This window comes from Capricornis sumatraensis, chromosome 13, assembly GCF_032405125.1.
Source record: "Capricornis sumatraensis isolate serow.1 chromosome 13, serow.2, whole genome shotgun sequence".
NCBI lineage: Eukaryota > Metazoa > Chordata > Mammalia > Artiodactyla > Bovidae > Capricornis > Capricornis sumatraensis.
Genome location: NC_091081.1, coordinates 61,867,072 through 61,891,812, shown reverse-complemented (window position 1 = coordinate 61,891,812; position 24,741 = coordinate 61,867,072). Strand labels below are relative to the sequence as shown.

Sequence of the window (24,741 nt, the reverse complement as noted above, 5' to 3'; positions counted from 1 at the left end):
AGAAGTCCTGGCACAGTGTTGCTTTCCTGTCTCAAAAGAAAATGTCTTTCACAGGTGTAAGCACCTCAGCTCTGCCCTAGCAGCTCAATCTCATTAGCCTACCACTGTGTCCAGGGATGAAGGCAGAGTAGGAAGTCCCCGCGGGCAGGAGACGCAGTGTTGTGGGTATCCTACAAGGTCATCTTTATTACCATGCAGTTCTCCAGCGTAATACTCAAATGAGAGGAGAGTGGAAAACAGTTTAAATGACTGGTTGAGAAGGCTTTGAATTAACACTAAGGCTCAATGTAAATCACTTTGCTTGGAGGTCATATAACCCTTTAATTCCTTAGCTCATTCCTCATTAGACTTTAATCATCTGCTAAGCTAGTCATTGTTTTATGTGGGGAAAGACTCAGAAACATGTAAGAGCAGAGTAATTACCATCTGGCGTACAGGTAGGAGTGCAGAGGAACTATGGGAGTGACCTTGGTGTCAGGGAAGGCTTTTCAGAGGAAGAGCCGTTTGACCTAGAACTTGAACGATGACTGAAGTTTGACAGGTGGGAAGAGGGATTTGGGGCAGGGGCAGCACATAAAAATGGAGAGGATCATATGGTCAGTCTAAGGAGCTGAACCGCGGGAACGGGAACTAACATGGTCACGCAGGGCTATGACACTGGGTTTTGTTTGGGATTGGGGCCGGTGGCAGGGGGAGGGAGATGTCTGAGAACAGTACGCAGGATGACTGTGAAGAGGAAATAGACTAAACCCCAGGAGTAAGAAAAAAATGAGGGCTTAAATCCAATAGAATCGGAAGGATGAGAGAGAAGACACTAAATTCTGATGTAAAATGAGAAGGTCAGCTGTGGAAGTGCTGGGTTGGGTTGGAGCATCCATGAAGGAGAAATTGAGGGTGATTCCAAGGGATCTTCGTAAGCCATTGGGAGGTCATGTATCTGCTATCAGAATGGAGAAGGTGGAGCAGGTTCTGGGTTGAGGTAGAGATAATGAGTAAGGTTATGTGATCGATCTGACCAGGAGATTCAAGAGGAAATTTTAGGCGGGCAGTTGTGAATTTGGAGGAAGTATTGTATAGTAACTGAAAGTACAGGCTTTACAATCAGAGCTGAATTATAATTTCAACTCTTCCTCTTTTAGACAGTGATCCTAGGAGAGCTATTTATCTCCTTTGGGTTTGTTTTTTTTTTTTTAATTTCATTTTATCTTTACTGCCAGGCAAAATGGAATTATTATTCCACATTTATTACAATTTTGTTTTCATTTGCCTGATAGCTTTTGTTCATTCATTATTTTATGATTTTTTTTTTTTTTTAGCACTTTGTTTTAGGTTTGTTTCTTTTAAACAACAGTTTAGAAGTTGTGTCCTGCTCTTTGTGACCCCATGGACTGACTGTAGCATGCCGGGCTTCAACATAACTTGGGCGTTTTGGATTTTGGCCTGGTCTAAAAGTCTCAATCTTAACTAACAGGCTTAGTTTTATTCCTTTTAAACTTTCTTTTTTCCCCTTGCTATGGTAGGGGTAGGGTTGGTTGTGTGGCTGTAGAGGTTACATGTACTGAGTCCCTACTGTGTACCTAGCACTGTGCTAAACACTTTGTATGTTACTGTGGGCTCATCTGGCAATTCTGGCAGGAAGACAGTTGGAGGAGACAAGATCACAGGAGTCCCTCTGTAATGGGAGTGGCAGGAGGGGGGTGGACTCAGGTTCCTGTGAAGCCAGAGCTGCTTCTCTGTCCAGTACCCTTTCACTGCAAACTCCTTTTAGTTCAGGAGTCACTGTTTCTTTAGTACAAGAGTCACGTTTCTAAATAGAGTCCAGGTTGACAGTGGACTTCCCCTTTGTGTGTCATTGACCAGCTGTTACAGGGTCACTGAAGTATAACCTTGGTGGCAGCAGCTCAGGGATGGGACTGGATTGTTCATGTCCAGGGGCCACTGTGGGTTTTCGTTTCATTTTTATATTATGATCTCAGAGTCCAGGAGAAAATGCTAACGTCACAAGAGCAAAGGTTAATGATAGTTATCACAGGTCCTTTTTGGACATGTTATTCTTTCATAGAGTTCTGTGAAATTAGTGGTTGTTAATGATTTAAATACTGAATGAGTTGTTATACAGTCTGTTCTTACTGCCATAGCAGACTACCATAGAGTGCATGGCTTAAACAACAAATTGTGTTTTCTTAACAATTCTGGAAGCTGGGAAGTTTATGATCAAGGCCCTGGTAGGCTTCTGTTCCTGATGAGAGCTCTCTTCCTGGCCCATGGATGGCTGCTTTGTTCTCACCTGGTCTGTCTGCTGAGCATGAAAAGAGAGGGGGAGAGAGCTCCCTGGTGTCTCTTTTTATAAGGGAGTAATCATTTGAAAAGACATCTTTCCCTGATGCTGGGAAAGATTGAAGGTGGGAGGAGAAGGGGATGACAGAGGATGAGATGGTTGGATGGCATCACTGACTGGATGGACATGAGTCTGAGTAAACTCCGGGAGTTGGTGACGGATAGGGAGGAATTTCGTGCTGCGATTCATGATGTCACAAAGAGTCGGACACAACTGAGTGAACTGAACTGAATCCTGTTGGATTAGGTCCCTACCCTTATGACGTCATGTAATCATGATCATTTCCAGAAGGCCCTAGCTCCAGATACAGTCACTTTGGGCAGTAGAGATTCAGTGTACAAATTGCTGGGAGAGGAGACACAATTCAGTCCATAGCAAGTGTTGATTTCTTTTTCTTATGCTCAGAAGTCTCATTTCTTATTGAGAAAATATAAAACTTTGATATTATATATCATCCACAGGGAATATTTTAAGTAACTAAACCTCTTAGGATAAGTTACTTTCAATTCTTCCTAAAACATTGAAATCTTTTATGCACTATCCTTCTGTTTAAAGGGTCACAGGATCTGTACTTGGTAATAATCCTGGTGCTCACCACCATTCTCTGCAATAATATGAAACCATTGTTTGCTGTTTCACCATTATTTGCCTGTTCTCTGTATGACTGTGTAAAGATGACAATTATTCAAGAAGGCACTGCAATAGGATCTCCACTTCCTGGTAGAAAATAGAAGTGGAAGTTAAGAGTTTGATGAAGAAATGCTCTTCATTTAAAAGATTATTTGGGATAAAACTAATTGTTATTGTCATAATATCTAGCTCTGCTTTGATTGATAGCACAAGCTTAAGAACTACCTTGAATTTTCTGAATTGAAATTATGGTGACAAATTTGGCAATAATGGCTAATATTTATTGAATGCTTACCAGGTGCTGAGAACTATTCTAACTGTGTTAGGTGTAATGCTTCTTTTAATCCTCACAGTAAACACTATGAGAAGGTCCCATATTTAGCCACAATTTACCCTAACAGAAGTGAGGAGTAAGGAAGTTAAGTAATTTACCTAAGACTACACGGTTAAGGATGAATGAGTCAAGAAATACAATTGTTCTCAATGAATCAGGAAGTAATTATTAAGGCCCTTGCTTATACACAAGTTGTGAAAAATACTATCTGTGTATATGCACTCAGTGATGTCTGACTCTTTGTGACCCCATGGACTGTAACTCACCAGGTTCCTCTGTCCATGGAATTTTCCAGGCAAGAATACTAGAGTGGGTTGCCATTTCCTTTTCCAGGGGGTCTTCCAGACCCAGGGATCGAACCTGTGTCTCTTTCATCTCCTGCATTGGCAGGCAGGTTCTTTACCAGCTGAGCTATTGGGGAAGCCCTGAAAAACACTACAGTGAATGGGAAAAAAGGAAGGAAATCAGAATACAAGAAATGCTTAAGTTTGTGGTAGATGTCGGAAGACCTGTGTTGAGCCCTGAAGAGATGAAACTTCTGGAGAAGTTAAGAATAGTGGTCCTCCATATGCCATCATGGATCACCTGGGACCAAAACAACCTAGGAGGTTTGTTTAAAATTACTAGGCCTCATCCTGGGAGTAGTAAAAAATGAATGAGGGTTCGAACCCAGCAATCCATGCTTTTATGAGACTACCGCCTTAAAGGATGACTGTTTGGACTGAAACAAGGATAGCAACTTTCCCAACAACCACAACCTCGGGAGCAAAGAGATGGGGGAGGTATGGTTTGTTTGAAAGGTGCAGTAAGGCAAAGGTCTCTAGGGAGAGTGAAGGGGCCAGGTTGAGGTAGGACTTATTTCACTTAGCATAATATTCTGTAGGTTCATCTGTGTTGTCACAATGGCAAGATTTCATTATTTCTTATGGCTGAGTGATATCCCATGGCCTGTGTTTACCACATCTTCTTTGTCCACTCGTCTTTTGATACAGACACTTATGTGTCCATGACTTGGCTTTTGTGAATAATGCTGTCCATGCTACTTTTAACATATTTTCTCAGAGTATTGCTTTATTTATTTAATCATTCAGTAACTATTTATTGAGTGTGTGTGTGCTCAAGTCATGCTCTTTGAAACCCTGTGAACTGTAGTCCGCCAGGTTCCTCTGTCCATGGAATTCTCCAGGCAAGAATACTGGAGTGGGTAGCCATTCCCTCATACTATGTGCTTTTGCTCAGAGTAAATTTTTAACTTGAGCCTGAGAATTTCTTTAAAATCATGAGATTTGAACATTGGAAGGAAGGAACCTTAAAGATCAGTTTCTTCCTGTTTCAAGCCAGAGAAAACTGAAATCCAAATGAAATTGTCCAGGTCTCACCATGTGTTAACAGCAGAGCTGCTGGGGAAACCCAGATCTCTCTGTACCATCCTGAGTGATGTCAGAGAACAGGCTCACCTTGGGTTTGTCCTCCTCCATTTCCTCCCATGAAAGGCAAGTCAGTTCACATCCCTTTCAGTGGCTTTGTCTCCTGAAGTGAATAGCTCTGAAAAGACTTAATGGTAGCAGGAATACAGAATCTCTTATATTAAATATCTAGAGGAAGCTAAATGTTCTGAATTTCATTGTTTTTCTCTTAAAAAGTAACATTTTAATTTATATACCATGTAGTGTTCTCCAGGTTTGTGCTCTATACTTTGTTTGGATATTTTTGCCTACAGTATTAATAACTCACATTAAAAATGTGTTTAGCTCTCATGACTGAAGGAAGCATCATATTAAAAAAAAAAGTTTTGTGCCTGGAAATGAGGAAAGTACATGTATATGTAAAGAAGAAAGGAAGCATTCCATCATTAAATGATATATTTTTAAGGTCATATAGATTTTATTTTTTTTCAGACTTTTTATACGTTTTTATTTTTGTAAACTTTTTATTTTGTGTTGAGGCATAGCCAGTTAACAATGTTGTGGTAGTTTCAGGTGAACAGCAAAGGGACTCAGCCATACATACACATGTATCCCCAAACCCCTCTTCCATCCAGGCTGGCACAGAACATTGAGAAGAGTTCCATGTGCTATACAATAGGTCCTTGTTGGTTATCCAGTTTGAATACAGCAATGTGTACAAGACCTTCCCAAACTCCCTAACTATCCCTCCCCCCTGGCAACGATAAGTTTGTTTCCTAAGTCTGTGAGTCTCTTTCTGTTTTGTAAGTTCATTCGTACCATTTCTTTTTAGATTCTACATCTAAGAGATGTTATATGATACTTCTCCTTCTCTGTCTGATTCACTTCACTCAGTATGATACTCCCTAGGTCCATCCATTAAACAGTATTTTTTGAGCTGTGTATTTTCACTCTGTGATAATAATGTCTTGCCTAAATAGATTAGTAGCATTTCAGAGACAAGGTTGGCTGCTTGTTTGATCCCTCACGTCCCTTTGCTGACTCAGTGCGATATGCCCATGAGGCATATCTTTCATCAACTATCAATCTTTGGAATTTTCTCCCAAATCTTTTTTTTAATTAATTTCTATTGGTGTATATGCTAGACAGCATATTAAAAAAGCAGAGACATCATTTTGTCAACAAAGGTCTGTCTAGTCAAGGCTGTGGTTTTTCCAGTAGTCATGTATGGATGTGAGAGTTGGACTGTAAAGAAAGCTGAGTGCCGAAGAATTGATGCTTTTGAATTGTGGTGTTGGAGAAGACTCTTCAGAGTCTCTTGGACTGCAAGGAGATCCAACCAGTCCATCCTAAAGGAGATCAGTCCTGGGTGTTCATTGGAATGACTGATGTTGAAGCTGGAACGCCAATACTAGGCCACCTGATGCAAAGAGCTGGCTCATTTGAAAAAAACCCTGATGCTGGGAAAGATTGAAGGCAGGAGGAGAAGGGGACCACAGAGGATGAGATGGTTGGATGGCATCACCGACTCAGTGGACATGGGTTTGAATGGACTCCAGGAGTTGGTGATGGACAGGGAGGCCTGGCGTGCTGCAGTTCATGGGGTCGCAAAGAGTCGGACACGACTGAGCAACTGAACTGATGCTAAGTCACTTCAGTCATGTCTGACTCTGCAACCCTGTGGACGGTAGCCCACCAGGGTCCTCTGTCCATGGAATTCTCCAGGCAAGAATACTAGAGTGGGTTGCCATGCCATTCTCCCGGGGATCTTCCCATCCCAGGGACTAAATCCACATTTCTTATGTTTCCTACATTGGCAGGCAGGTTTTTTGGTTTTTGTTTTTTTTAACCACTAGTGCCACTTGGGGATTGGAATATAGTTGATATACAATGTTGTTTTAGTTTCTGCTGTATAGTAAAGTCAATCAGTTTTACATATACACATATCCACTCTCCCAAATCCTTTTAACATTTGCAGAACCAATGCTATGTTGAAGGGAAGTCACAGGCTTTCAATCTGAAGGATATCACATATTTTAATGAGAGAGAGACAGTGCTGCTGGGTTTGAGAGTATCATATCTCTATGAGCTTTGAGGCTAGAGTATGTGATGCATGCCTTCTTCTGCAGTAATAATGTACCAAACTGGAGGGCTGTTCCAGTTCCCAAAGAAGAGAATTAAGTGCATCTTCTTCTGCCTCATTGTTTGCATATTAAATTATGCTCAACATCAACAATTATATTTTTTTTCCTGAAAATTTGAGGAAAGCACAGGCCATGGTTGTTTAATAAAAACCAAAGACCCCATCCATGTTTGTTAAATGTGGGCCACTTCTACATCCCCAACTGTTAAGGTTTTAAACCTGCCTGTGTTTGGTTTCCCTTGTTTTTCCTCCTGAAGCTGCAAGAGAAATCGTCTGGTTAGAGAGAGAAGAGCGGGCCAGGCAGCACTACGAGAAGCACCTGGAGGAGCGGAAGAAGAAGCTAGAAGAGCAGAGGCTGAAGGAGGAACGGCGGAGGGCTGCCGTGGAGGAGAAGCGACGGCAGAGGCTCGAGGAGGACAAGGTCAGATGCTGCCCTGGGGACACATGGGAGGCGCGTCTGTTTCAGAAACATGCCACATTAACTGTGAGGCTTCCCACTGAGGTGCCAGGGTGCACAGCTAGAATGTCTGAGGCAGCAGTTTACCAGCAGTCATAGTTTCTAGTAGCTTCCCTGGTTGCTCAGACAGTAAAGAATCCACCTGCAATGCGGGAGATGTGGGTTCAATCCACTGAAGGGAACAGCTACCCTCTCCAGTATTTTGGCTGGAAAATTCCGTGGACAGAGGAGCCTGGCTGGCTATGGTCCATGGGGTCACAATCAGACATGACTCAGCAACTTTCACTTTGATAGTTTCTAGAAAGGTTGTGGTGTGGAAATCAGGTTGAGAATGATGTGATTGTCATTGTTTCCACAGGACCTTTAAAAACTCATTTCTCCGGTCTGGACCTATAACTTATTTATGGTTACTTCATGCATGCTGAAGTTTTAATCCCAGCAACTGGATTTCTGTAGGGCTTTACCATTTATAAATGTTTTCTCATCAGTTATCTCATTTAACTCTTACTCAGCCTTTGAGTATTACCACTTTCTGTGGAAATGAAGATTTAGACTCAGAATAGCTAAGTCACACAAAGTCATACAGTCCATTAAATTGTGGGTTGGGATTACCCACATCCTCAGATTCTAGATTCTGTTTTTAAATACAGAACTACGTGTGTTACAGACGTGTGCTATGGGCTTATGTGAGTTGAGGGAAAAGCATCACACTCCCTGTAGTGTGCTAAGATGCTTCAGTCATGTCTGACTCTTTGTGACCCTATGGACTGTAGCCCACCAGCCTCCACTGTCCGTGGGAGTCTCCAGGCAAGAATATGGAGTGGGTTGCCATGCCCTCCTCCAGAAGGTCTTCCCGACCCAGGGATGGAACCTGCGTCTCACGACTCCTGCATTGGTAGGCAAGTTCTTTACTGCTTGCGCCACCTGGGAAGTCAGTGGTAATAGTAATAGTACCTGCTGTATGCCAAGGGCTTTATCAGCTGGAACCTATAATTTCGGTAACCCCCCACCCACCCCCATGTTGATAGTACTACTCTCACCTTAAAGTGTAGAGTTTAGGAATCTTCTGAGTATTAAAAGTATTAAGGTTGAAATTTAAGTAGTACCTCTCACCCCACTCTGCCTTAAGTTGAAGAATCCTCCAACAACCAGGTAGAATCTAATCATCACCTCCTCTGTTCCATTTAAAGGAACGTCATGAAGCCGTTGTGCGGCGTACAATGGAGAGGAGCCAGAAGCCAAAGCAGAAACAAAACCGGTGGTCATGGGGAGGTGCTCTCCATGGGAGCCCGAGCATCCACAACACAGGTAAATGGAGAAGCTTCTTTCCAAAATTACTATTTTTTAAATCACAGTTAAAGTCACAGTTACTTTTTTATTCTGTTTGTAAAAAAAAAAAAAAAAAAAAAAAAAAAACCTGCCTAAATAATTAAGCCACAATGAAATGATGCTTTTACTGTTTGAGGATAAGAGGGTGATGGAGATAAGAAGATAAGGTTCCCTCCCTCCACACAGGCTGCTTTTCTCATTTGTTGCAAAGTTCTTTAAAGAAACAGAAATCTGTGCAATTTTTCTCAGCAACTATTTTCAGTTCTACATTATTTGGGTAATTTATTTGCATAGGGGTTTCAAGATTATGGAATGGGTTAACCAGTTTTGCCTTTTTCTCTGCGAGAATCCTAGCACTGTTGCCATTCAGAATCAATCCTACGAGCTTATGTATTCTGATCCTAAAGTATATGCAACACGAAGGCTCTGCAAGAGGAAGTGCAGATTTCTGAAGCTAGAAATAGTAGTGAATGTCCAAGTGATTCCTTGTACTTAAATTGACTTAAAATCCTACAAAAATTTGGACTAAGTGAAAGGCTTTATTTTTGTACTGTAAATTCAATACACCTTGAATTTTATACAGTGTGTCAGTTTCATATGTGTGAGTCTAATAAGCTTTTTTTTTAATTTACTTTGGAAAATCATTGTCTTACATTCTGTCCCCAGGTGGTTTTGTTGAATCATCATTCACCTTTCTCGATTTAGCAGGCCTGGACCACCACTTCACAACTTTTGGTGGTACTAGAAAACCTGGTACAGACCTCCTTGTGATTTGCTGATTGCCTGACCTGTAGCTAGCACCTCAGACTAGGGCCAGTTCATCAATAGCTGAACCATTGCCACCTTAGTCATAATGCATGCTTAATATCCTACTGCATAGACCTAGATCTGGGACATGGCACAGTGTTTCTCAAGTGTTGATAATATAACTCGGGTGACTTAAAGGTATTGAAATAAAGTAATTACCTGTGATATGTTTCCTTTCTGTTTAAATGATCATTTTGGATAAAACCTTAAAGAAAATGTTTTTGCACTGATAAATCACCTGAGGTCAAAGTACATCCAGTTTGGCTTTATTTCAGTCTGCCTCCATCAGTACAGCTATTGTCACTTTCAATTTTCATATAAATAACTATGGATTTTTGTTTGTTTTCTCTATTCCCTTTCATTCCTAACATTCAGTGTGCCTTCTATAACCTCATCATTTAAAAATCTAAAAGCATATTGCCACAACTTTCTTTCCTATGCAGTGAATCAAATTTGAAAGCATGTTTTTTCCCCCTTGGCTCTTCATGACCCAGTTGTATTTGCAGTGGAGCACATCAAATGGGTCATAAGGATCATTTACATGGGATATTTCATTCTAGGTATAATTTTGCATATTTGTTCCATACAAAATAGCCATCATGGTATATGCTTTTATATACTTATTTTCCTTTAGTTTGGCTTCATGTTTTACATGTGTGTGTGAGACAGGGAAACCTGTGCAGACTTTCAAGCTTTTTTTTTTTTTTTTAGCTGCAGTGTGTGACATGCAGTATCTTAGTTCCCCCGAGTTAAGAGTTAGTTAAGTCGCTCAGTCGTGTCCGACTCTTTGCGACCCTGTGGACTGTAGCCCACCAGGCTTCATCCATGGGATTCTCAAGGCAAGAATACTGGAGTGGGTTGCCATTTCCTTCCAGGGATCAAATCCATACCCACTGCAGTGGAAGCTGGGAGCCCTAACCACTGGCCTCCCAGGGAATTGGAATTCCCTCCAACATTTTTGAGGGGATGTCAAGTTACTTAGCTTTACTTCTTGCTTCCGTGCTTAGAATTCAATATACAACCTCTGTTATTGCCACTCAGAGTTGTATTTGTGAGCTGTTGGATAAATCATTTTTTATTAGGGCTGTGAATTGGAGAATATTGCTCCTATAATAGAGAAGTTTGAAAATAATGAGAATTTACCAAAATTCTCAATGATCAGAATAATTTGCCAAGATCTCAAGAGCAGTAACCAGGTCTTGCTCATTTTGCCTACTCCTTACTTCACAACAATGCTAACTTGTGGTAGACACAACAAACAAATCCTGGAAATTAACTTTAACCTAGATCAAATCAATGTGTTGTCTGACTGTTCCCACATCAGCTAGCCCTGCTTTGTAAAGACTATACTTTTTAATCCAATTCTTCATAAATCCTTTGGTGAATTTGTGTTTTGTTCAGAGAGGGAAAAGAAGATGAAAGATTCTTATTTGTTAACTAATATAAAAAATACATATTTTATCTCCATAAATTTAATTATGTGTGATAGGCCTGCATATAGACACAATTTCCCCCCAACTGAAGCTGAACATATAAAGCAATATCAGAAAATGTATTGCTATGAAATGTCCTGGAAATAACTTTCCTCATTCTTCTTTGTGTCCTTAAACCTCACATTTTGTCATTGTTTCTTTTGACATTTTACCCTAAGTCTTTTCTTTGTTAGGATTCCCTTAAAAGCCCATCCATTAAGTGTGAATTTGAGTCACAGAAATGATGTTTGGTTTTTTTCTTTTGATGATTAAATCACTTCGCATAAATCAGTAATACTTCAATAAATTAAAAAAATTTTAATTGCTTCAACTGTAAAGATGAGTCCCTGTAGAAGAAAGGAATATCTGATGTTGGTGGAAGACTTGCTTATCCCCTGTACACTGTAAATAACAGCCAGAAGTGGCTATTCTGTGGGAGAAAGTTTAACATATTTACTACCAGGGTTAGTTTAGACCAGTGGGAACAGGGTTTGAAGGCCTCTCCCACAAGGAATATTATGGTTTGTGTTCAGTTTTAGAAGAAGCTAACCATAGAAAATAAAACAAAATACATCAAGAGTCCTTTAACTTTGGCTAATATAGGTCAGAACAACTCCCTGCATCCTAAATAAATAAAATAATGAGGTTTTTTTAGACTTTAATTATATGTACTTGTATTCAGGGAACGTGATGTACACTATGAGCATGGTTACAGCTTGGTTCCGCTGTTCAGAGAGCAAACCATCAGAGTTGATTTTTCCCTTTTATATGGCTATTATTTCTCTTCTAACTTGAACTTGAAGAATTACTCTAAAATTATCCAACAGCAATAAGAATGTTATTAATAAACTTAATTCTGATTGTCTTTGCATGGCCGCCAATATTGTTAGGCAAGTTTGTGGGCTGATTCTATAATGTGTCTATACAGCACACTCATCTCTGTGATCTAGGCACACAGGGGTGGTCATTAGTAGATTTTTAAAAAAGAAATGCTCTAGGGGCCCTCCTTTCCGCACCTGCAGTGTTGCTTTTTTTGTTTCTGATTAATCTGTTTTTCTATAGTGCACTTAGTGCCCTTTGTAAAATGACTCTACAAGCAAAAGTATCAGCAAATGCACAGACCCTGGTGTTTGCATTCTATCTCACCAGCACTATTACTGCCCCATCGTTTCTCCTTTGGGAAATTATGAAGGCATTCCCTCTTGTAGACCCGCTTTTGCTTCATGGGCTGCCTCCGTCATTTTCGTTGCCCGCCACTGGTTTTCCTTTGGTCTTCCTCCGTTTGTTGTATTGTAACCGTATGCTTGAATTTCCCTGGCTGACAAACTGGTGAACTGAATAGTTCTTTAATATTTTTATTCTATATTTTTATTTTCCTGTAAGAAAAGTGAGTATTATTTCTAGCCTTTAAGTTACCTTAAAATGTCCACTTAGAAAACTGTGCTATAGTAAAGATCTAGCCATAGAGCTGAAAGCATCCAATCCTAGTTTTTCCTTCCATCAGTGAACTAGGAAATTGCAATCCTGCATGCTGGCTGTCAATTAGCATTATCTCCATTTGTTTTAGATCCAGACAGGCGGTCAGTTTCCACCATGAATCTTTCGAAACATGTTGATCCCGTCATTAGCAAGCGGCTCTCCTCTTCATCTGCAACTTTACTAAATTCTCCAGATAGAGGTACAGTCAAAAGGAAAACAAAAAAAGTGTTCTGTTATTTCCTTAATGCTTTTATTTTCTGGATGTTTACAGCTAAGAATAAGCATCTGAAGTTGCTTTCCCTACGTTTCTTAAATAGGAAGAAAAAAACTTCAGAGTAAAAAAGCAATAAACGTCTGAGCAGCACTTTCCTTGCGACAAGAACATTTCTCATTTTAGAACTTGGCTGAATGATTGCATTTAGCAGTGATGAAAAGCGGTGCTTCTCTCAAGTGTTTAGTACAGGAGTTTACAGCTCCAGAAATCACCCACTTATCCACCAACATGCTAATAATCTGTTATGAACATGTATTTCATTTCAATCAGATTGTCTTTGACTTTTCATCTGTACTTGGGGAATTCCAGGCATTAACGTTCTAAAAAATCTTCCTAAATGATTCATGTTGGCAGATTTCATTTTGCTAACTTATTTTTCCTTTAACCAAACCTTTCTTACTGCATTTCTTGTGTGTGTGACTGGTTTTTTTGGTGTCCATTCATTTAAAGGGATATGGCCCAACTTTAAGAATATCATTATGTAAGCCTCCTAAAAATTTCAATATTCACAGTCCTCCAGTTAACCTTTTGTTTGAATTTTGAGTTTTATTCATCCCATGGATTTACAGTACATGAATGCTGAGTTACTTGTAAAATTAAAGTTTCATTCTACATATTTATATATCACAGAATGAAAAATCAAGCTAAAAGATAAGCTACTTGTTTTACATAATGAAAACAATTTTCAACTTGAAAAACCAAAGAATTATTGTGCAATATAAAAACACATACACTTTGAAAGTAACAAATTGTGGTTATTTTGAGTGCTTTATTAAGAAACTGATTGGTTTTGAAGTGTTTATAGTCTTTTGAAAAAGATTGTAATGCGTGCATGTTCTATGTGTGTGCATGTGTATTTGTATATTTTGTATTGTATAAAAGTTATGGTGTCATTGTAATGTATAATATAATGTGTTGATGTTAGAATTACTCTCTTAAAGCAGTAAATGTTTGAACAACTTCCAATTCTTGCCTTTTAACCTAAATCTTTTTTTTAACCTAGTTTGCCTAAATCATTGGTATTAGATGGGCCTTTTATATGTTAGGGAAAAGTATCATGAATTGAAGCTCCTTTCATAAGAAGCCTTTTATTTTCAAGCCAACTCCCTTAGTGTAAAATATAGCGTACTATTCTTAGCAGTTGTCTATTCCTCTTTTCTTTGGAATTGGCCACTTAGCACTTGAATTTTATATTTTTGTGAACATGGATCTAAGACAAACCGTAATCGGGATTTCAGTTAAACCTTGCTTATTGATTCCGTAGCTGAAACTGGGTCAATGTTGGGAGTGGGGATAAACCAACCAGCATTCTATCCACACTTCTATGGAATGACAGTACTGTGTCAGCTAGTATCTGACGCGTGACGGTATCTGATTGACTAGTCTGAAGTAATCGGACCTTAGAACTGGGGAAAATGTGGATGGCTCGACTGGATGGCAGAGTCCCTGAGAGGTGAAGGGCCTGACTTCATAACTGGCAGGTTAATCTCAGAGAAGAGGGGTTGGAGCAGAGATCGCCAGCTCCCAGTGCATGTTGTTGCCGTGCTGCACCTGCAGTTCTCTCCTTCATGGATGTCCTTCCTTAGATTAATCCTGACTCCATCCGCTCTGCCTTTGGGTGAGGTTAAGGGTCAGGGAAAGTTCAGCAAGCAGTGACTAGCTGGAGCCAGGAAATTGCCCCTTGAATCATGGTGAAGTGAAGTCGCTCAGTCGTGTCCAACTCTTTGCAACCCCATGGACACCAGGCTCCTCGGTCCATGGGGTTTTCTAGGCAAGAGTACTGGAGTGGGTTGCCGTTTCCTTCTCCAGGGAAACTTCCCGACGCAGGGATCAAACACCAGGTCTCCCACATAACTTGATCGTAGCCAAATACAGGTCTGTAAAACCTGATGCCAAGCTAGACTAAAAGGGCAAGGAGGACAGCACTAAATTTGGGGGTTCCACTTCTCTGCCCCCTTATCAGAAGAACTGTGACCCAGTTCTGGTTTAACTGGTGAGGTCAGCCTGGAAGAAAAATCTGGTTCATCCAGAGGCTCCCATATAGTTCAGGAAGCAATTTTTTTTTTAGTTAGGCAGAACACTCAGTAGCACGGTGAGAAGGCTCTGTCTTTTACTGAGAATAGAAATCTTCTGCATTTGAACTTCTCTAATTTGAGAGATCTAAGTAATTTAGTTAGTATAATTTCTTTTCTGCTATCTATTTGTTAAACTTAATTATGCTTTATTATCAAAGTAGAAAGCATTCTTATCAAATTATTAGAGGCTTTTACAGTCTAGTCTTTAGAGAGTGTACTCCATTACTAGATCGTTTGAGCTTTCTCAGCTCTACAGCACAGGCCTTAAAGCTGATGTTAAATTGAAGCTCTGATACTATCAAAGTTGACATTCAACTGACATGTTCTGCTGGTTATTCAAAATGCTGGAATATTTCCATACCAGTTGGTAAATATCCACTTTCCCAAACTGTGCTTTCCCAGGCTCTCCAGAGCTAAGGGGGTTAAAGGGTGTTACCTACTAGCTCTGTGCCTTGCCCCATCAGTTTTTAAATATTTTGATTATCACACCAGGATATAGAGTTACATGGACTGATAAAATGACCCTAGTTAAAGGAAACCCCTGATTACTAAAGAGTTCTGTAATTGCTGCAACAGAGACAATATTGCCACTGGGAATTTTTACATTAAAAGTGTTTATTATTAAGCTTCCTTCTTCACCAGTTTTCCCCGCCCCCCCACCCCCCCACACCCCCACAAGGAAGACAGAGCATTTGAAAAAAATAAGAAGGAAATCGACTGCTCTTAGCTGGAAATTAGTCCGTACATTTTTTTTTCCCCAGAAACTAGATTAGAGGACATGGGGGTGGGCCTAAAGCTGAATTCTGCCCGCATGTTCTGTTTGGCCTGAGAATGGGTTTGTTGTTGTTGTTACTGTTTTAGTTCAAACTATTCCATCATATGAAAAAAAAAAGGAAGATTTCATAGAATATTTCAGGATGTAACAATATGTGCCTCATTTCTACCTGGCACCCACCATTAGGAACTAAATAGTGATTTCCTGCTTGTGGAGGAACAGGGCAGCACAAATATCTGCAATGTTTAGTTGCCTCCTTGGACCAGATTGTCTATTAAGGGAATTGTCAATATCTCATTTTAACTGCTTAAGGAGGATCAATACTATAGTTGTTTCATGAGAATTAATACTTTTTCCTTCAGCAGCTTATCTCAAGATGAGGCCCTTCTCGGTTAAAAACATTTTAAAAAGTAACTCTCCTGTACTAACCTTTACTAAAAATTTATCTTATGGTGGAAGAGATCTATTTCTCTCTTGCTCAGGGCATAGTTAAGAATATGGTAGAACTGGAAACATATTTCTCCTAGCAACATCTTTCATTCAGAGTTTCGAAGTTATTAAAACAAATCTCTTTGGATTTGCTTTAAATGCAAGTCAAAGAGAGTGTTTAATGATCTTCATTTGAAGCAGATTCTTTGGTTGATGCCTTAAAGATGAAATAGAAATAGAGCAATTGAACTTCTTAATCAAGGAGAAAAAGCAAACATATCTTTTCAATGATAGACCATCTCTGAAGTTTTGAGTCATTTATTCTACAGAGTTTATCTAAGAAAAGGAGGGATTCGCCTCTTCTTTCCTTTATCATCTACTAAAATTACAATCTGTTGAGGATTTTAATTTAATCCTAATTACTTTCCCCACTGATTTAATTCTCTGAATGTATTCTAATTTTAGATTAGATTTTTAGATTATGTTCTGTTGATACACACACACACACACACACACACACTGCCATACTATAGCTTATAATGGCACTTATCTTATTGTGCATTATACCAACTGTATTATAATAGTTTTTATAACATGTTTTTAATGTATGTCTTCATATCAATAGATAAGGTTTAATTTAACCATGAAGACTCTCCCCCCAAAACCCAGAAAATCTAATAAACTATTCACTAATTCTTAAATTCTCCAGTGCCTGATCAAAATGGCTACTCATTTAAAATAAAGTCAGGTAATTAAGGTACTTACTGGAGGTTGGTACCTCCCTTGAAATAGCAGATATTTTTTATAACAACCTTTAACACTGGATGGCTTCTATTAACTAAAATTAATTTTCTGGAAGTTAGAAGTCATTTCTTTAAAATATAACATATATAAAAAATTATTATAAGAATAGTTGCTCCAGAGGCCAGAGGACTTGCACCTGCTGTTTGTGGTGTAGAACAGAGTAGCCTTGTCAGGTTTAGACAGTTTTAAAGGTTTTATAAATGATTTGGGAATATGTTCTAAAATATACAGACCTCCCTTGGTATCCCTGGGAGGTTAGTTCCAGGAACTGCTGCAGACACCCAGATCCTCAAGTGCTTGAGCCCCATAGTGAGCCCTCTGCATCTCCAGGTTCTGCATCCATGGACACCAAGGGCAACAGTATACTTAGTGGGAAAAATCCACATATAAGAGAACCTGTGCAGTTCAAGCTGTGTTGTTCAAGGGTCAAGTCTATATGATCACTTTATTTTAGTGATATTTGTAGGATTTTGCAAGCTTCTTTCCTGATACCTTTGGAAAGTAGCTTCTGTATTTTCATAGACCATTACTGGAAGGTAATAACATAAGCAAAGTAATGTATTTGTAATCAGCATTCATTTCCTAACAGTGGTCTTGCGAAGCCCTGGTACAATTTGGGACTGCATCGTATCATTTTAAATTTATTTTCTGGATTCTTCACACACCCACTAGTAATTTCCAACATTATGATCATATTGGATTTTGGCTTTTCTATCTTAATTTTATGTTCAGCTTTATCCTTATCCTTCATCAAAAGTTTTATGTTCTTGCCAAACCAGGCAAGAACCTGCTTGCTGAATGAGGAAGACAAAAGTTCTATACAGAACTTTACATGAGTCCTCTTTCATTTTATTATATCTAATTCCGCCCCTCCTAGTTACCCAGGTGGCAGTTCATGGAGATGTAGCAAAATCTAATGGAGACCCTTTCTATCTTTATTTACATATTTCCAGTCTCACATTAAGCTGCCCAAGCCTGTGTTGAACTTGACATGCAGGATACTTAAGACGCCCTTTGGCTGAGGTGTATGCCTTAGCCCACTGCCCATCCCGATGAGGGCAGCTAGGTTCGATGGACTCAGAGAAACATGCCAAACCCGCTTGAAATGGTCCTTCTGTTTCGTTACCTGTTGACTCCATAGGCAGGTGGTTAGCAAAAGCCATGTCCATAAACCTAATATAGAGCCTGCCACAGACTTAACACCTTGAAGAGAGCCAACCTTATGGAATAGCCGCTCCTCTGAGCAGAGTCCCTCCTGCCCCAATTCTGTACCACCTTCCTCCCCAGACAAGCCTCTCTTGTCGAGGTTCCTCTCCGAGGCCTGGGAAGTGAAAGGGGTTATGCCCTGCACCCGCCTCGCCCCTGGAAAGAACGCTTCTAACATCTCGCTTATGTGGTGACGTTTAGCTCGCCGCCTGCAGCTCAGCCCGTGGGAGAGCAGCGTGGTTAACAGACTGCTGACGCCCACACATGCGTTCCTGGCCAGAAGTAAAAGCACAGCGGCCTTGTCTGGAAATTCAGGTAAAACTGTCAAGGTGCAACTCTCAGTGAGGTAAAGTCCTCCTTTAGAAGCCCTCTCTGAGCCACCCCATTTTCATCTAATCACATCTCAGTTCTTCCCATTGTGTGCTTCTCCTCCTCCTGGTGGGATGGCGTTGGAAATGTGTGTGCTGGTGTTGGTTTCATGCCCCTGGCATTGTTCCTCTGCGCTTCCATCTTAGCATCTTGTCTGGACACCAGATGCCAGGCGGACAAAGGACGTTCCTCCCTGTGATCAGGTGGCTCCAGAGGCTTCTGTCAGTTCATAACTGTTACTACAGAATCCTATTCCTTCCCTTCCTTTCTGCCTTTGCATCTGAGGAGATGATCAAAGGTAGAAATAATTTAAGATTGAATACTACTTTGTGGACTTGGGGATAATATCAAAGCACAAGCCTATTTAAGCATAGTGTTTCATAAATGTGGCCGTGGGCTAGACACTTATCCTCCCTGGGCTAGGCTTTTATATGTAATCGAGGAATAGTACCCTTTCAAAACTCTTAAGAGTTGTGGAGAAGGCTAATTACAGTGTTCTTAGTTGTTACATTACTTTGAAAATATGTAAAATGTGCCAAGTACTAGTCATTATAATTAGTTGTAACTCCTCTACTTTTTTAAAATGTAAAACATGTCTGAATGAGCCAATTAGTTTAATGAGAAGTTCGTATAGTCTACACCAAGCTGAAAAGAAACATACATATTAGGCTTTTGGCAGTGTGTCTCTCACAGTGAGTTGACTTGGGTTTTCCCAAATATCCATGTGACCAGCCCTCATCTTTGGTATGTAGGCAACTGCATTGCCTCCTCATAAAGCTCCCTTTCAAAAGGCTTTGCCTTTGCAAGCCTCTTCATGTTCACTAGCCCTCTTTTTTTTTTTAAAATAATAACTCTTGGTAGTTTTATGATGTCTTTCATCTATAGTGCCCAGTGAGCGAGTGTCAACCTGACTTCTCACAGTACCCCTGGGAGGCAGTCAAGAAAGCAAGTACAGGCATTCCCACAACCTTCCTGTGGAAAGCAAGAGATTGACAATAAGTGACTTGCACCAGAGCCACTGAGGTGGACTAGATCTTAGATGTACTTCTGTCCTTGGCACCCTTGTGACGCTCTGTGTACCATCATGCATTCAACTAGCTGGACCACAGCGATCTGTGCTTTCTGTAAAGCAACTCTTCTGTCAGCTGTCACATTGCATCTGAGATTTTTCTGGAGAAAAGAGTACAAGATAATTTATTTTTATGCCCATTTTGTTGTACATACGTACAAGTCCTGAAAGCTTTTCTTATGTCCAGCTAATTGAAGAACCTTTGAAACTGCTTTTCAGTCATGTTTCATAGGATCCAAGTAGTTTTGTCTCTTATGCTTCTGAACCTCCACTGTGTGTTGTTTCATACTAAAGGACTGCCTCACAGCTAAAAACAAACAAACAAACAAACAAAAAACTGTCTTCCTTTGCTATTTCTGTCATCACTAACCTTTGTCAATTCTTTCACTCTTCCTCTAGTCTCCTCCAACACCATTTCCTCATTTTCCACCCATTTGACTTGCCCATCTTTCCACCTTCCGTCATCGTTATGCTCAATCAAGGGGCTTTTTAATCTGCTAACTGGCTCTTGTTTCCAACTTTTACATCCTCCTTTTCACAAACTGGTACATTTTTGTCATTTATTTTAGTGTGAAGCAATGCCATACGTAGCCTTTACTTGTTTGTTTTATTAATACTTTCCTTAGATCATTGTTACCTATTATTGCATTGATACAGCTTATATTTAATGAACCAAAACTGTGGTGTTTAAAATTTTCCATTTAAAATTATTTATGTTAATATCTCTCACATTTATCTTGTCAAAAAACACTTTCCCATCACTTTTATTTTTCCAACTCCTCTCCTTGATTTTTTTTCTTGTCTTCCTATTTTTAATGTCTTTCCTTCAGTTCACCTTATATCCAATTGCCATTGGCAAGAGGATGACCTGCATCTAGAGCCAGGGTTATAATAGCAGATCAAAACAGCCACCCTTACCCCTAGGGTGTCCAGTGATTGTAAATTCCCAGAACAAGTAATAAGAGCAGTTGAAAACTGGAAATCAGTCTCATATGTTTCATTTGTGAACACTGCTTTGGGTTGATTTTTCCTTGCCCATTTTTTAAAAATACATTTAAGATATATGTGATTATTGGAGCTCAGGATTAAATGAATTAACATAAGCAAAAAGACGCTTAGAATAGTACCTGCACATAGTAAGCACTTAATCAATGTTATTATTCTACCATGTGGTTATTCTCTCTGTTGTTCATCAACCACATGGACTGCATTATCTTTTCTCTGCAGCCATTATTTCAAATAGAAAATCCAAATGCGTTAAATTAATGCATACTTACTACCAAAAGTAGAAAGAGATATAGATACTGTAGAAGACTTGCTCAAAGACATTTCCATAAAAGAAATTTTATGTTTAATACGACTACTTTGGGATATGGAGGGCACTCTCTGGAGAAAAAAACACATATTGCTCTTCCTTTTCCTTCAGAAAGGCAAGATCATTAGAACTATTGATTTAAAGGTTTCAGGTTTTTCAGTAGTTGCTGTTAAGAACAGCAACGAATTCCATGAAATGTAGTCTCCTTAGAATTAACCAGACAATATTTCTTGAACAATTAAATTTGAGGATTTTTGTATAAACTATGTCAGGTAGGTTGCTTCCTTTCCTTCATATTCATTCAGCACTATAATAAAGAATGAGCCAACGACATGATGAGATTGGTTTACAGCCATGATGGTCTCAGGAAATGTTCCATAGATACCCCCTGAAATTATTACTTCCCACTAGAGGAAAAAGAAATCATATTTCTGGGCCTCATTCTTTTTTCAGTGTCAGATCCACGGCCTCAGAGAAAGGCTGTCATCCAGGGTTTCTTGATCGTTGAGCAGTTAATGACCTCTGGCTGTGCCCTGGGCTGTGTGTGCCTCTCTTGCTCATAAATCCCACAGAAGTGCCTGGTGCTAGGATGTTCATCTTTAAAGGCATTGGATTGGATTGGAGGGGGTTTGCATTAATGAACTCCTTCCTTGTCTGGGAAGGACAAGTGCTTTGTTGTGGCATTTAAGAAAAGGTTAAGTTTTCAAATTGTTTTGCCTGTGATCACAGTAAGCCAAATGATGAGAGGGTCTCCTTCACAACATAAAGGAAACTTCCTTCACCATTAAGGTCTGAAGCAGACCTTTATGTCAGTTTGCAAGTAAGACATATATCTTTTGAGGAGAACTGATCCAAGAAATAAGAGTTCTGTTTTCAGATGATGGAAAAAGAGTGCTGTTTCCAGTCGATCCACTGCCTTGACTATTCAGTGATAACCACAAGATACTGCAAGGTATTTAATGAAAGAGAACACAAGGGTGAAGACGCAATCTGATGGACTTTCTGTCTATAGAGTAAACCAAAATAACATATTGTTAACTATAATTCTGAAATTAAGATTGAATTTGTCTTATGAACTTTTGAGTTTTGACTTTATTAACTTAATACTATTATATTCAGTTGATGTAATAGTTTCTTTAAAGAGTGGCTACAATGGCGAGAGTTGGGTAAAGTCATAACATGGTCCAGATACATAGTATTCCCTTCAGTAGTCATGTTTGTCTTACTTACCTAGAAAACGAGATTTCTGGATGAAATATGAAAGTGAACCTTGGATCATTAGTACCCAAATGTCTGATACCTATCCTGTGTTCTGTGAGTTTCTTTAACCCCATTGTTACTCAGAATCAACCGCTTGATTAATAACAATGTTCCTTTGAAAGTAAGGTCAGAAACGATGTGGTTTTCACAAAACAAAAATCTCATCTTAAGTAAAACTGTAACAGCCCTTCATGATTCAACTTTATTTTTGGCAATTCTAACATATTCATGTTCTCTTCACCGTTTTAAATGATGACATCCCATTTCCCTATACGTTCCTCTGCTTGTTGTGAACCATCCAATGCCTTGGCTTATGGGAAAACCCAAAAGCATGCATTTGATTTGCCTTTAAGTAGATAAAACATTTACAGAATTTTTTTTTTGGAAATTATTAGTTATTCTTGTAGCAAGTCTTAACACCTGATGAGACTTGGTCATTTAACATTTTAAAAGTTCAGTTGCTTTTTGTCCCCACTGGCTGTTGAATTCTACTCCCAAAATAGCTGCAGTATGTCTTGCTTGCCTGCTTGCTCACTTGCTGTCTTTCCACCTTTTGTTCCATCTGAAAGCTAATTAGGAAAAATCTGATTATAAACAATCCTTATCTTAAAATTATGTCACTAATATAGCATTTTACCAGAACCATCTATTTATAGGAATATAAGGCCATTGCTTTCTATATGGCTGACATCTGTATCTTTAATTAAAGTATTTAAATAGCCAAATAGTTTATATATTCCTGATTTTCACTTGGACGTGCCCTCCTTTTGGACGCACTGTAAACAGGACTGTGAGGAGAATTGAGCGTGATGGTTCTGGAGGCCTTTAGGTAATAACACTTCTCCCTACTTTTCTCTCTATTTCTGCTTTGCTCCTTGTCCTGATCCTGCTTTTGGCTTTCCTTCAACTGCTCCTCTGGCACTCTTGTGTGTAAAACAATCACCTGCACCCTAGTTATCCCCATTTGTCCTCGTTCAGCATCTTGCAGCCCCATCAACATCACGCCCTACAGAGCTGCACACTCTAGAAATCCACTGGAGCGACCAAAATTCTTTGTAACACCACCCGACGGCTCCGCGCGGAGGAGGACTGTTCACGGCACAGTGGTGAGTAGCTCTTGGGAAGCAAGCCTGGTGAGTCTGGTGAGCACAAGTCTGCTGTTCTTGTGCAGACTGGACACCGCCCCAAGGTGCAGTGTGGATATCAGAGCGGGCTATGCCAACATCCATCATCACATGCACCCACCAGTCTTGAGTCTGCCTGACTAAGTGGTCCTGCTCCTACACTTTGTCCCCACTTGGGGATTCTACTCCCACAGAAAATCTAAATTTGAAGAGGAAAACCATTCTTTGTTCAAGCATGTCTGAGTGGCTAGACTGCCATCTGAGTGTGCTGAAACAAATCACTGCTATACCAGCCATACTTTAAGTGTGAAAGTAGGAAAAGCTTTGAAGGGGAAGTGGGCCTACACTGCTGCCTTTGCATTTTATCCCAACCATATCCAGAAGCTGGCTGCCTTCTAAATGTGGTTCACTAAAAAGCAAGATAAAGACTTTTTGTCTGTTTAGCTAATCCGTGTCAAGGCCCAGATCTTAAAATATAGTGACAAAGTATTTTGAAAACACTAATTACCTGCTAAGTAATTCTTGAAAGGCTGTTGGGCTCTGTTACAGAGTCACATTTTGCAAGTGAAGAATACAATTTGTACTTGTTGTTACTGGCAGGGTAGCTGAACTAACCTCAATTTTCACCATGCTGTAAATGCAATGAGGTCACTTGTATGTCTCCAGGAATATTTCCTCTTCTTTAAGCCATGTATCATTTGGCACCTGTTGAAAGATGTAGACATCTGTATTTTAGTGTTAAAGGACCCCCCAGTCAACCAGGAGATCTCATTGCCCCTCTCGCATGGTAATAGCGTGACCCATGAAAGGCTGGAACAATGCTTTTTTCAATCTTAACTTCCCAGAGCAGTTCAAATGTATAAAGCTGATGGACACTTAAAACGATTTTGCTTAGACCTTTGAGGATAATTCAAGAGTTGTGAGAGTTTGATGGCTTTGCCTATAGGCAGTTTTCTTTCAAGCCCCTCAAGCTTTCAGGAATCAACGTTTAATTCATGACTGAGTCAGACCTCCAGCCCTTGAAGCCAGAAGTGAAACCACCTTTGAAGTCTGGGAAGTTTACCATCATTAGCACGTTGATGCTTCCGAAAGCCTAGCTGTGGCCAAATAGCAATAGTCAAGCAGAACAGCTTTGGCCCTGAACACTGAACACTTATTGGGTGGGGAAAAGTGTTTACCAAAGGAAAAATATCTTGTTAGAGATTAAAAGGAAAATTAACACACCAGGAGGAAAGTGTGAGAGCCAATCCTCCAACAGATTAAATGAGTGGGATTTGTCATCACTTGATCCACAACCTGTATTTTCTCACCAATCTTGTTTTGTCTTTTCCGTGCCTCTTTCCTCCTGTATTTGGTCTATTGGCTACCTTTTCATTTCTTTACAATTAAATATTTAGGCAAATACTTACTGTCAGAAAACGACTCACATAACTTATATTCCAGAGCTGCACTGCAGAATTCAACCAGGCACTTGAAAGTGTGACTAATGAGACTGACAGATCAAATCTGAAATTTATCTTTTAAACAATTTTTAATTGTGACAAAAAACAAAATTTACCTTCTCAACCATTTTTAAGTGCACAGTTCAAAAGTGTTAAGTATATTTACATTGTTATGCAACCAATCTCCAGAACTTTTTAAATCTT

At 39.7% G+C, this 24,741-nt stretch overlaps 1 protein-coding gene across 2 annotated transcripts in view; it reads left to right on the top strand.

Annotated features, from left to right (window-relative positions):
- Positions 1-24,741, top strand: part of MAP7 (microtubule associated protein 7) — a 179,044-nt gene that overhangs the window by 133,702 nt on the left and 20,601 nt on the right. Inside the window, exons 4-8 of one of the 2 annotated variants that reach the window (XM_068985455.1) lie at positions 7,109-7,272; positions 8,499-8,616; positions 12,484-12,594; positions 18,160-18,273; positions 22,950-23,077. In XM_068985455.1, coding sequence (XP_068841556.1) covers positions 7,109-7,272; positions 8,499-8,616; positions 12,484-12,594; positions 18,160-18,273; positions 22,950-23,077 — 635 coding nt within the window. The remainder of the gene's footprint in view (positions 1-7,108; positions 7,273-8,498; positions 8,617-12,483; positions 12,595-18,159; positions 18,274-22,949; positions 23,078-24,741) is intronic. The other variant, XM_068985456.1, reaches the window with a different exon arrangement.